The sequence below is a fragment of the Engraulis encrasicolus genome, chromosome 8 (assembly GCF_034702125.1).
Source record: "Engraulis encrasicolus isolate BLACKSEA-1 chromosome 8, IST_EnEncr_1.0, whole genome shotgun sequence".
Lineage (NCBI taxonomy): Eukaryota > Metazoa > Chordata > Actinopteri > Clupeiformes > Engraulidae > Engraulis > Engraulis encrasicolus.
The window spans coordinates 12,117,608-12,130,107 of record NC_085864.1 but is presented as its reverse complement, the minus strand read 5'-3'; the positions used below and the strand labels follow the sequence as shown (position 1 = coordinate 12,130,107).

Below are 12,500 nucleotides of genomic sequence, written 5' to 3'. Positions count from 1 at the left end.
AGGAATATGTGAATAAAATTGAGGAATGACCAGAAGGGAGGGAAAATAGAGGTGATAGAGAGAGATGGATGGATGGAGAAGAGTAGATAGAGAGAGAGAGAGAGAGAGAGAGAGAGAGAGAGAGAGAGAGAGAGAGAGAGAGAGAGAGAGAGAGAGAGAGAGAGAGAATAAAGGAGGGAATTAGAAGTGATAGAGAAAGATGGATGGAAGGAGGAGGGCAGAGAGGGAGAGGGAGAGAGAGAGAGTAAAGGAGAGAGAGAGAGATGGAGGGGTGGAAGAGGAGGCCTCCTGGAGCGGTCTGCCATCTGTACCCAGGGGCTCTCCTTTGGCCATTGATTCTCAGCGCTGTTTCCATGTGAACAGGAGAGAGGTAGAAGAGAGAGAGAGAGAGAGAGAGAGAGAGAGAGAGAGAGAGAGAGAGAGACGGAGAGGGAGGGAGAGAGAGGAAAAGGTGAAAATAAGCATGCATTATTCCCTTGTTTTATTACCCAGCGAGGAGTGAGAGATGAACTTATTCACAACCCTGACGCCCCTTTGTTGGCACCCTGGTAATTAATTCATTTTTATGCAGGAGCAGGAGGAGGAGGAGGAGGAGGAGGAGGAAGGGGCGAGGTGAGAGGTATGCAGGCAGGGTGGGAACATCTTGGGCATGTGCATTACTAGAACAATGTATACTCCAGTACCTATAGGCAGACATGAAAAAAAGAAAAAGACACAGAACGAATGAATGAATGAATGAATGAATGAATGAATGAATGAATGAATGAATGAAAGAATGCATGCACGAGGAGAGTGGCAATGCTGGCAGGTGAAGTGATTATATCAGTAAGCTCTATTATTCCTCCTTGAGAAAAGAGGTGTTCAACACCGGAGGCGGCGGACATAGGCTTCAATCCAGTACACTAGTGGCCACCGCCCTGTGGTGGAGCGGGGGAGGGGAGGGGAAGCGGTGGGGAGGGTGGTGGCGGAGGTGTGCTGTGTGGCCGCCAGGCTGGGAGGTGGGCTGAGGTGGACTGGGGTGGGCTGAGAGGTGGGCTGGGGTGGGCTGGCTGAGGAGTATAGAGAGGCTGGATGAAAGAGCTGGGCCAGGGGCGTGAATACGGGTATAGGTGGGGAAGGATGGGTGGTGTGGGTGTGGATGTGGGGGGTGAAACTGCTCCAGAATGGGAATTGTCTGTGGACAGATTGGAGGTATTCAATCATTCATACGAGGAGACACCACGGCAGGCAGGCGCGGCGGAGAGTGGAGAGGGGAGGGTGGGGCAGTATAGTGGCTCGCGCCCGTGCAACACAGGATCCAAGCCCACTTCGAATGGCTGGAAAAAATAAGAAGTGGAGGAGGAGGAGGAGGCTGCTGATGGGGTGGGGGGGTGCAACGGGTGGGATAGGCCTCGAGGGGAGTGGGTGTAAGACTGGGGAGGGGGAGGTGGGGGTGCCGGGAGGGAGCAGGGAGCAGGAGGAGGAGGAGGAGGAGGAGGAAGTGATGAAGAAGGGGAGTGGGTGTGAAGAGAGAGGGAGAGAGAGAGAGAGAGTGTGAGAGGAGGGGTCTAAAGGGTGGGATTCACAGTCATTGTTAGGCAGCGAGTCAGAGACAGAGGGAGAGAGCAAGAGAACTACAGAGAGAGAGTGAGAGAGTGAGAGAGAGAGAGAGAAGGAGAAGCGAATCGGCAGTGGAGAGCAAGGCAGGCAGCAGACAGTGTGCAAATTGTGATGAGTAAAAGCATTAGCCGACTCAGCTGTTGATACAGCCTGGTGTGAGTGAGTGCAAGAACGAGAGCGCGCGCGAGAGAGCGAGAGTGAGAGAGAGCGTGAGCGAGAGCGAGTGAGAGAGAGGGAGTGAGAGAGAGAAGTGTAAGGAGGAAAAAAGGAAGGAAAGAAGGGGAAAGAAAGGATACCAGAACTATGCTGTGCTGTATAAGAAGAACAAAACCGGTAACTACCATCTCTTTTTTATATTCATTATTATTCATAGTGAAATGATACAAAAATTATTTCTTTTTTGTATCTTGAAGAATGACTGAAAAGATAGTTCACTGCAAGCGTGGTATTTCTTGGACTTTCGTCTTGAAGTCCATGCTGGTTTCTCTGCTCTGTCTGGCCGTGAATGGCGACACACCTTACTAATGAAATTATGCAAGCATGTAAATGTTGGTGTATTACCAGCAGTTTGATGGCAGCCGGGTGGCATGCAATATTGTGTGACATGTGTGCCCTTTTTGTTTGAAAGAGAGAGAGAAAAAAAATCTTATTTCATCAATAATGGATAACTTGCACCTGTTTGTCAGGTAGTGCCTTGTCGTCTGAGCTGCTGTCAGAATTTAGGCTGACACACTGACTGCCTTCCTGCCATGCTGAAATAGAGGTTGATATTGGCGGTAATAATGGGATTTGATGGAACAGCACTTTTGACTACGAGGTTGAGACTTAATTCGCCTCAAAATGGCTCTTAATTGAACAGTTAATTACCGCAAAAAGTGCGCGTTTCTTCTATTAACTGGCGAGTGTGGTGATAGAGCTGTAAGTTGCCTGTGAAAAAGGGTGGGGTAGGGTCTTGCTGAACTCCAGTGGCAGTCGTGTGTCAACGGTCTCAGGGGACTTCCAGCGGAAATGAATTAGTTGCTTAAAGGGATTATGGTTGCTCTGGGACAAAAAGTGTACATTGTCACTTGAGACGCTCCTTCTGATTGTCTGTTGTTCTTCAGGCGTCGGTCCACACTTGTTTGTTCACCATCGCCACCAGAGAAAGGTACCGCGTGAGACCGAGGGTGGGTCTTTTGGGGATTTAAAGAGAGCGGGAGTCTTGATTCTCATTTGGTATAAATTGTGTTTAATTGGCCGGCTGTGTTGTGCCAGCGACCGTGGGTTCGACTGTAAATCCGCTCGCTTCATAAAGCAGCACATTCGCAGAGCACTCCCTGATTGCCGCTTAAATGTCAGCCTGTATGAGTCATTTTTGTCTCTCTCAGGCGAAGAACATTGCACTGGTGTGGGTGAGGCTTCTCATCTCTGTTCATCACCGCATGAAAATCCTCCACTCTCTCCCCACAGTTTTGACAGTCTTTCATCATCCATCCAGCTTTTGGAGCTTGTTTAGAACGCTTTTCAAATCGCTCTTAAAACAATGCCCAGCAAAAGCCTACATGCAGAAGATACCAGCTCAAGGGATTGTGGGAATAATGAACTAGCGCTCCATTTACAAGTGTGGTATGTAACTACAGCAGGCTCCCGCCACCAACTGAGAACTAGGCTAGCTCTGCAGCAAGGAGTGCGCACCGGTAAATGACAATGTACGCGGCATAGTTGGAGGCGCTCCGCGATACTGCTCAAAGCCTTTGTTCTAGCAGGCTAATTTCGCGACTATCACAGAACGAAACGAGGTCTGCTTTCGCATAACTGTGTTCTGCACACCGTGAAATGTTAACCTAAGCGATGGTGACACCTCTGAGTTGACGGAACGTTTTCTGAAAGGAACCTTTACGCGCTACCTGAATAGTTCTCCTGTGGGAGAGGATGGGATGAAAGGGTGTGGTGCTGGATGAGAGAGTAGCACTAGGCGCACGAGTGAGGATGGCTAGATTTCGCTGCAGACCCCAACCCTGTTTGTAGTCTGATTCCCCCTCCCAGCCTTATATCCAAATAAAACAGTTCACTGTTAAAACAAAATAACAGAAACCGACAGTCATTTTGTATTGCGGTACCACATCTTACATTTGGAGAGGGTGGTACCTGAATAGCTGTCAGAATTTCAGATCAAGGCATTGCCAAGGTAACAGTGAGAGGTTTTCCGGTTCAGTTTTCGTTCCTCGCCCTTTATCGACTCACTCATTCTCGCGTAAGAAGCGTTAAAGGACGAGGGGTGCGCGATATATATTTCATGCCGAAGCAGCAATTGTCTTTTAACTGTTCTGTCTGTGGTAATAGCGTTGTAATGATTTTCTCCTCGCCTCTTCCTCGCCTCTCCCGCTGAAGTCCCAGCGGCTGCCAAAGTGAGGCGGCCGTGTGACGTTGGGGGAGGGTAAATTTAAAGATCCATCTACAACACCACACTAGGGTGTGGTTCTCGCCGGCCTCTCTCAAAGCCTGCCTCTGATTCCGACTGAGACAGGAAACTATAGCACAGATAGTGTTATTGTACTGAAGGGAAAAAAAGAGACAAGACTATTATTCGACAGTGAAATGGCTGCTGGGTGTAAATGATATGGCTTTAATTGTATTCAGCTCCTATCTGCATCCTCCATCAAATATAGCCTAGGCCCACCCTGTGCATTGAAGCTTTTATGTCTCCATCAAATGGACCACCCTTCATCGAAGCTTTCATGCTTGCAGTATTAGAAAGGTCTATCACAAAGGTACGGTATCACCCATTAGTGAATCGCCAGGGTTCAAACTTTAAATTGAGTCTTTCTAACCGAATGATGGAGCTGTCAAGATGGGGGAAATGACAGTGTCAATTCATCTAAATCAAAGGCCTACTGACAGAGCTTCACAACATAAAATTTGTCATCGTTAAGCAATGATGGCTTGAAATATCTATTTAGACTATCTATCAATGTTAGAACTGGCATAAGACAAAACGATGGCTGTATCGTGACTATTTAGGTGTTATTAATTTATCAAGCGGTGTTTACACACTTCACACTAAATTTAAGGCCTGAAGAAGATCCGACTTCTCAGACTGTGTAGGCGGTCTGCTTCACTAATTCATGCTCTTCTGCGGGCTGAAACGTGTTGATCCAAAGCTCGCGTGGCACATCAGCTTAGCTCCATACCAACCGGCAGTCAGCAGCTACATGTCGCTAGCCTAGCCTGCACTCAGAAAATTAAAATGCTATCATTGATCACTCTGTACTTAAAGATCGGTGGGTGGGTGGATGAGTGTCCTCAAGTAACACCCATATGCAATCCCAGGTGTGCAAAAAGTGCTGCTCAGGCGCTTAAACGCAGCTGTAGGAGGAAGAAGCACCCCCAGTGGACCCTGAGGTTGGTTGGTTGGTTGGTTCCCTTCCCCCAACCCAAGTCCACAGGCAGTGGAGGAAAAATTACACACAGGGCCCCAAGGCAAGACACTTATAGGGCCCCCACCATAGGTACAATAGCGACCCCAATAACCACCAACAATACCGGAGGGCCCTGGGCCGAATGCCGTGCTCGCCCTCCCTATAGCTCCGCCCCACGTCCACTGGCCTGGGCCTGGCCTGACGGGGCGAGCTCAGCCTCGCACACACACACACACACACACACACACACACACACACACACACACACACACACACACACACACACACATACACACACACACACACACACTCGGACACACCCAGCTGCACTTATTGCCCCTGTTGATTTATGGCGCTCTGTTAACAGCAGCAACCCGCGGAGGTTAGATGTCATGTCAATCATTTTGATTGGACAATCTGCCCGTGCAGCCTCGATGAGGATGTTTACCATGTTTGTGTGTGTGTGTGTGTGTGTGTGTGTGTGTGTCCGTAGCTGTAAGCGTGTGTGTGTGTGTGTGTGTGTGTGTGTGTGTGTGGTGTGTGTGTGTGTGTGTTTCAGCAGCTGTAAGGCCGTGTGTGTGTGTGTGTGTGTGTGTGTGTGTGTGTGTGTGTGTGTGTGTGTGTGTGTGTGTGTGTGTGTGTGTGTGTGTGTGTGTGTGTGTGTATCAGCAGCTGTTAGACTGTGTGTGTGTGTGTGTGTGTGTGTGTGTGTGTGTGTGTGTGTGTGTGTGTGTGTGTGTGTGTGTGTGTGTGTGTGGACACAGATGCAGGTGTCCATTTGTCCTCCTCCTACCCTGCCAGCCACGCCAGCCCATCGCAAAGCTTTGTTCTCCCACAGAGCGCACAGGGTTTGCACTCATCAATCAGTGAAGGCTCGGAGTTCAAGGTGTAGCCTACGCGTACAATAAGCTAATGCCACGCGATTCATTAGCCGCAGAAAGATGTGAGAGGCTCGTCGTGACACAGGGGTCGACTGTACGTTGCTCCGAAAGACGGTAAATTGGTGGCAAAACGGGCGAAATGACAAGTGTGCTTTTAATGGGTCCGGATGATGGGAGTGCCATCCATAAAAGCCCGACAATTTATAGCCCGTATATAGAGTTGCCGCGGTGGTAATATATTGAAAGGGTAAATCAATGCTAAAACAATAACCTGAACCCCCTGAAACCCCAGACAACCTCGGATGACTTCATTTCACGAGGGTTTGACCCACATCTGCACGGAATACTCACTCACACAAAAGGGTGGGTGCTGGTGACCTCATCCCCCGCACACACACAGACACAGACACAGACACAGACACACACATTCACACACACGGCCCCTCCCAGTTTTTTTCCCCTCTCCACGTGGTCCACAAGATAGCGTAGCCTACCAAGGTGATGGGGAGAGGGGTGGAGGGGTTTGGGCGGGAAGCTAAAATGATCTCAGCTCCCCGTGCTGAGCATGTGCAATGCAATCGTAGCCCATGCCATGCATCACTGCTTAGCATAAAAGCCATCTCAGAAGGAACATGCTTTTTTTGTTCTCAGCATTACGTACAATCTAGCCAACCGTCACCACATCTAATCACATTTTACCTCAGTTGGAGGAACAATCAGGGGGGTGATATCATCGTCTCAAGTGATTTCAGCACGATAGCTGCCTGTCCTGTGCTGGGCTTTTTGCATGGTGCCTTGAGTCATAGGGCAATGAGTCATGCCTGCTCGTAGTGGTATAGTGGGTGGGTGGTGGTGGTGATGGTATGGAGTGATATCATACCTATGTGATATCATTTTCTATCTCAAACCTCATTAGCATTTTACACAGCACTGGATTCCCAGACTCACAGCAGTGAATATCACTGACAGTAAAAGAGCAGGGACAGTGTTGCCAGATTGGGCGGTTTCTTGTCCAATTGGGCTGTTTAGGATCACCGGCTGCTGGTAAAAGAAGGGTATTGGGAATGCTTTTCTGTAGGTTTATGGTCACAGAAATCAGTAGAATTCAGTTCAATTTGGTTGGGAATTGGTGCCTCCAGGTGGTTTTTCAGCATTTTTTGGGCTAGAAATCAGTCAGGTCTGGCAACCGCTTTGCAGGGATGGCACTATTAGCATCAGTGCCAGCATTGTGGAGTACAGCTGGACCACAGCACTGTGGAGAACAGCAAAGTGGCACAGCCAGCTGGTCTGATGGATTCCAAGAAATTGTGCACAGTACCCGGTGCACATTTCTCTTAAAAAAAAACCCTAATGAATCACTGTCCATCACTCTGGATGCTTCCTACTTCTTCATGCAGCAGCGGTAACAATATCTCACTTTTCCCCCTTTTCTTTCTTATGTCCATCTTTGGCCAGTTCTGCAATGTAATGACTAAATCATGAATAAGGACTAGGGCCCCATATATCATCAGCCCAGTCTTTGGTGACCTCGGCTGACTTCCCAGTTTCCCCCCCCGCCAGAAGACATCCCTTATATTAGCTGGCAACTGGGAGAGCTGGCTTTGGTTCAAACTCACCACTTGGGTGTGAGAGTTGAGAATGTGGAGAACTGTTTACCGCCATTGGCAGTCGCGGACAGGAAGTGTGTCTAAGATGCGGGCATATGGAGATTGCTTTCTCTCTTGCTGCCAAAACTCTCATCATTGTTCATCTGCAAAAAAAACCCATAATGGCGTCTTCTGACTAAAAAGGTGATGCATTTTTCTTCAACGGCATTTAATCAATCTGTTGAGTTTTGTTTCTAATGTGAGTAAAAGTCTCTTGTGCAAACCAAGCATTATTTCACAAGGAAATAAATATTCACAAGCTTTCAAAAAGACTAAAGTAGAGTGGCACTGTGTTAGCAGGTACCAGTTGGTTTGGTGGAGATATAATTAACTTTTTAGTAAGCTGTATTCAAACATTCATCAGCTATCTTTAATCATTTGCTTTCATATCAGTGCTTTTAAGTTATGATTTATTTCTTGATTTTTGTCATTTTATTTCAGGTTTTGTGCCAGTCTTATTTATTTCGCATGTGCTACAAGTTGGCTATTAAATAATTTACTTTTCCATTTTGACAATGTTAAAGCAGATTTATTTACCATCATTTATGTTTTGTTCAGTTTTATGTTTGTTTGTTTGTATGTTTGTTTCTTTTTTTTCATCAGACTCTCATGAGTTGTAATTACAACCCATAGTTGGCAGACAACTCCGCCTTTGGATCCAGAAAGCAAAGGTAATTATCTGGCCTGTGATAATCCCTGGGGTAACCTCTCTGTAGCTCCTTCCTACTGCTAATTCTTCTAGCTGCTTTTAAAGCCTTTAACCTGCACCAATTAACCTGCAATAGAATCACTTGTAGCTCCTAAACCCCACCACACCCCCTCGTTGTGAGTTATCTACATTTCTCACTTTTCTCTTCCCCGCTGAATTTGAATTCACAGATATCCTTGAGTAGGGTGTCCTCAAAATCTATTGACAGACATCTTCTAAACTGTCAATATTTCATTTTGCATGTGGCATGTCAGCTCTGACACTGATATGTTTTTCACTAAATACCAGTCTACTAACATCTAAGCAGTTTAATAGAAAAGTTTATTTGCATCAATATATAAATAATTTAAACAGCTGACAGATCATATACAACATTTATTGGGATGATTTTGCGTTGCACATCTCTGTCAGGTGGAATGAGTGAATGTAGTGTAAAGAAATCCTGCACATGGCCAATTCCACCAACAAACTTGAATACAATGTTTCGATCATCCTATGTACCTATCCAACTACAGAGGTGTGCATTTTGAATTGGAAGGAGTGAATGAGCATGTGTGGAGTTGACATGTCTTATAGACCCATACCACGGGAGCAAGCCATCCTTTCCTAATTTAGTACACTGCCATTTGGCTTCACTGTTGTTGCTGGCACCTCGGGCTACTCACAGTAAGGCAGGGGGTGGGCTGTGGCTCACGCTGTAATTACAGCGACAACAGCTAATACATCAATGCTCAGGACATTAGCTGATCTGTTACGAGACGGCTACACGCTATGCTACAAGCTATTTCACTGTACTGTTGTTACATAAAATAGGTATAGATTCACGTATGAAACATCATGAAGCATTATGTACTTGAACCGCACCTTAGGTTTAGGGTGAGGCAAGCTGAGTTATAGGGGGGCTAGATGGGTCGAGTGGAATCCTTTTGATTTTAATATCAGCGCTTTGTCTACAGTAGGCCTACATGATTACAATCGTGGTTTAATGTAAATTCATCGATATTGCTTTGAAAAAATATATCTTCCTTTCTGTTTGTTTCAACAAATCACACCCGCCCCCATGGTTAGGTATGCACAGGGTTTGTATGTAACATTAGGCTACATGTTGATACATGTAGTGGATGCACTAAAAAGAAACAGTGAAATAAAGTGTTACCAATAGCACTCTGAGAGACTACTTTATTTCAGGAGTGACAGGTCATGGTTCTGTTCTGAAACGTGTTATATAATATTATTCCGAGACTAATTTGCCGTGACGTGATGACAAAGGATTTGACATCGGTGCACATCTAGATCTCAGAGTGCTCAGCCGTGCCAGCCACCACCATGGCCAGGGGGACTCAATCTTTCTCACTTGTGAAAATATTTTGTCATTTTGTGAGGGCGACAGGTTCTCTGTTGAAGTGAAAAATCGATTTGGTTTCTGGATGGATATAAAAAAATAGTAGAACAGGAATGCCAACCAAGTTCCTTTCAGCTCTTGGCTGCAGCTTGGAGAAGAATAATTGGTGCTGTGTGCCCTGTGCACTTTGTTATTTGGGCATAATTAGGACAGTGGCCATGGACTGTGGGGCCTTTCGATTTAGACCCATTCAGTCTGCTGCAAGTCTTGGGGGAGCAGTGAGGTCACGCTGAAAGTCCATCATGGTTAATGGCACCTCTGAGGTCTCTCCAGGGTCCAGTTGTACGTAGTAGCACTCTTGAGGGCGAGACTTAAAGGAGCCCCTTTTATGGAAGAGAATTGATCGAGGAATGGGGCAGAAATGTCTTTTTCATTACTCTGACAGTAATGCATAAAGTCAAGGGATCTGTGATAGTATGCAGGTTATACCCAAATAAGTACTATTTGAGCACAGAGTGGGATGCAAAATTGCGCATCCAAGGAATACTGATTAAAAATGTTGTTAAAATTTTGCAAGTGCTAAAGGACATGCAGGAATATGAGACAAGAGATGTCAAGATGATCCGCGAAGCTCCGCAGCAGTGGCTCTCAAACATTTTTGAACAAATGACCCCCTGGACCTCATCATAAGCCTCCCAATACCCCCTTCACCCCATCATAAGCCTGCCAACGCCCCCTTAAGTACTAAAACGTAAAGTAGACTAACGTCCCCCAATTGCAACTAAGTACTGCCCCCTTTCAGCTGTAACCTTCTCAATGCCCCCCAAGGGCTCCTTGACACCCCCCTGGGGTGCTGTAGATCCCCCGTTAAGAAACACTACTCCACAGGAAAGACAGAAATAACGTTAAAGTGCCAGTGGTATGCTTCGAAAACCTTTGGTACCATTGGGCTCCTCTACTACAATATTATATAGAGTCTTCAGTAATGCTTTACAACTTGGTCATTGCTATTCTGATAGCAACAAACAGAGTGGCAGAGGCTGTGACTTTTATGGGTATATTTAAAGGCATGCTACACACATAGCTTCTCATGACTTCTCACCAATCTCTCTCCTTCTCTCTCTTTCTCTCTCTCTCAACAAATGCAGGTCGAGAAGAATGAGGATGCCGACCAGAAGATCGAGCAGGATGGCGACAAAAAACCCGAGGACAACAAGGCCCACAAGGCCGCCACCAAGATCCAGGCCAGCTTTCGCGGACACATAACCCGCAAAAAAATGAAAGACGGCGACAAAGAAGAGGAGGGGGAGGAGGGGAAAGACGAGAACACCCCAGCAACCACCGAGGAGGAGGCCGCCACTGACGCCGCTGCCACCGAGGCAGCGGAGGGAGAGGAGAAGAAGGAGGCCACGTCTCCCGCGGCGGAGAAGGCCGAGGAGGCAGCGGCGGCGCCGGCTGAAGCAGCAGCGGCAACCGACGCGGCGAGCGAGAAGGCCAAAACCCCCGTCACGGACAAGCCGGCCGATCCTCCAGCGGCGACTTCACCCACTGCCGCCGCCCCAACGGAGCCCGCAAAGGAAGACGCGGCCAAGCCAGAGGCCGAGGAGAAGCCCAAGGAGGAGAGCAAAGATGCTCCGGCGGAGGAACCCAAACAAGCCGACGTGCCTGCTGCAGACGCCAGCAAGACAGCCGATTGTGAGGAGACAAACCAAACAGAAGAGAAAAAAGGTGAGTGTGGCGGTGGGGGGACGGAGACAGGGAGAGGGGAGGGAGTAGAGGGTGTCCTGGTGCCTCGGGGTAAACATGGTGGTTTCACACTTGAATCGGAGAGTGTCCACTGAGTCGGTTGAGTGCACTTGAAAAATCAGACAGCGTTGTGCTGTACTGAATTATTTATACCACTGGAATCTATGATTGTTGCATGTTGACACATTCATGGTGCTACTGTTGAGGCTAAGACTGCCGGAGTGACTGTGTACTACTGAGAAAGCAAAAAGATAATTCAATCATATATTCTGTTGTATTTTGATGATGTGGTCGTATTCTACATGATTGCTCCCTCTCGACACCCTCATCATGCTACAACAGAGGTCAAGCCATTACTGCGCCAAATGTACTGTGTGCTACTAGGATAGAGAACAAAAGATCATTCAAAAATACTGCTCATTCTGGTGTATTTGGATGATATTGTATTCTACATAGATAGATGCTAGATTACTCTTCATATTGTATGGTATTCTGCATAGATTCTACATGATTGCTCCATCGTGAGACACTCTTGGTGCTAGCATAGAGGTCAAGACTACAGGGTTTTCTGTTTATATTGTGAGAGAGGGAGAACAAAAGATAATTAAATAAAGCATACTGGTGTATTTGGATGATATGGTAGTCTACAGCACATTACATTTAGTGGTTATGACAGAGCTACCTTATCCATCCGCAGGGAGGGAAATAATTGATGAGGATAAATGAATTATGGAATTGATTTCCCTGCAGTTGTACAACTTGCAGAGCACACAATGATTTCGTCGGGGAGGCTAATATTGATTTGAGATGATTGACTTTGAGGGAGGGAGTGTGGGGATGTAAACTGCAACCACAAATACTTTCTTAATGATATTTACTGTGCATGCATCAGTCTAAGGCCGTCTCGATTGTCAGTCCAAATCACAGTTCTGTAGCCATTGACACCCCTCCTGGACTTACCAGTTGTGGGCGCAGACGAAGACGCAGGGGCTGAGCCGAGGAATTGCGGTCCAATTGTGTCGGTGGAGTTGATGTAGACACTTTGTCCTGTGGTGGCGAGGCTGGCTTCTGACAGCTGTCACGGCCATGCCAGATAAAGCGATCAGCCAATGTCAGGGACAACGCATCAGTGCCTGTACTTTGGTGCTTCTCTGTCCTCCTCCAATGGCTCAGAGGCTT

General features: G+C 47.1%; 1 protein-coding gene across 1 annotated transcript in view; it reads left to right on the top strand.

Moving 5' to 3' along the window:
* Window positions 1-1,612: 1,612 nt before the first annotated feature.
* The window catches only part of gap43 (growth associated protein 43), a 12,136-nt gene continuing 1,248 nt past the window's right edge, over window positions 1,613-12,500 (top strand). Inside the window, exons 1-2 of the mRNA XM_063204305.1 lie at window positions 1,613-1,932; window positions 10,724-11,303. Coding sequence (XP_063060375.1) covers window positions 1,903-1,932; window positions 10,724-11,303 — 610 coding nt within the window. The 5' untranslated portion in view covers window positions 1,613-1,902. The remainder of the gene's footprint in view (window positions 1,933-10,723; window positions 11,304-12,500) is intronic.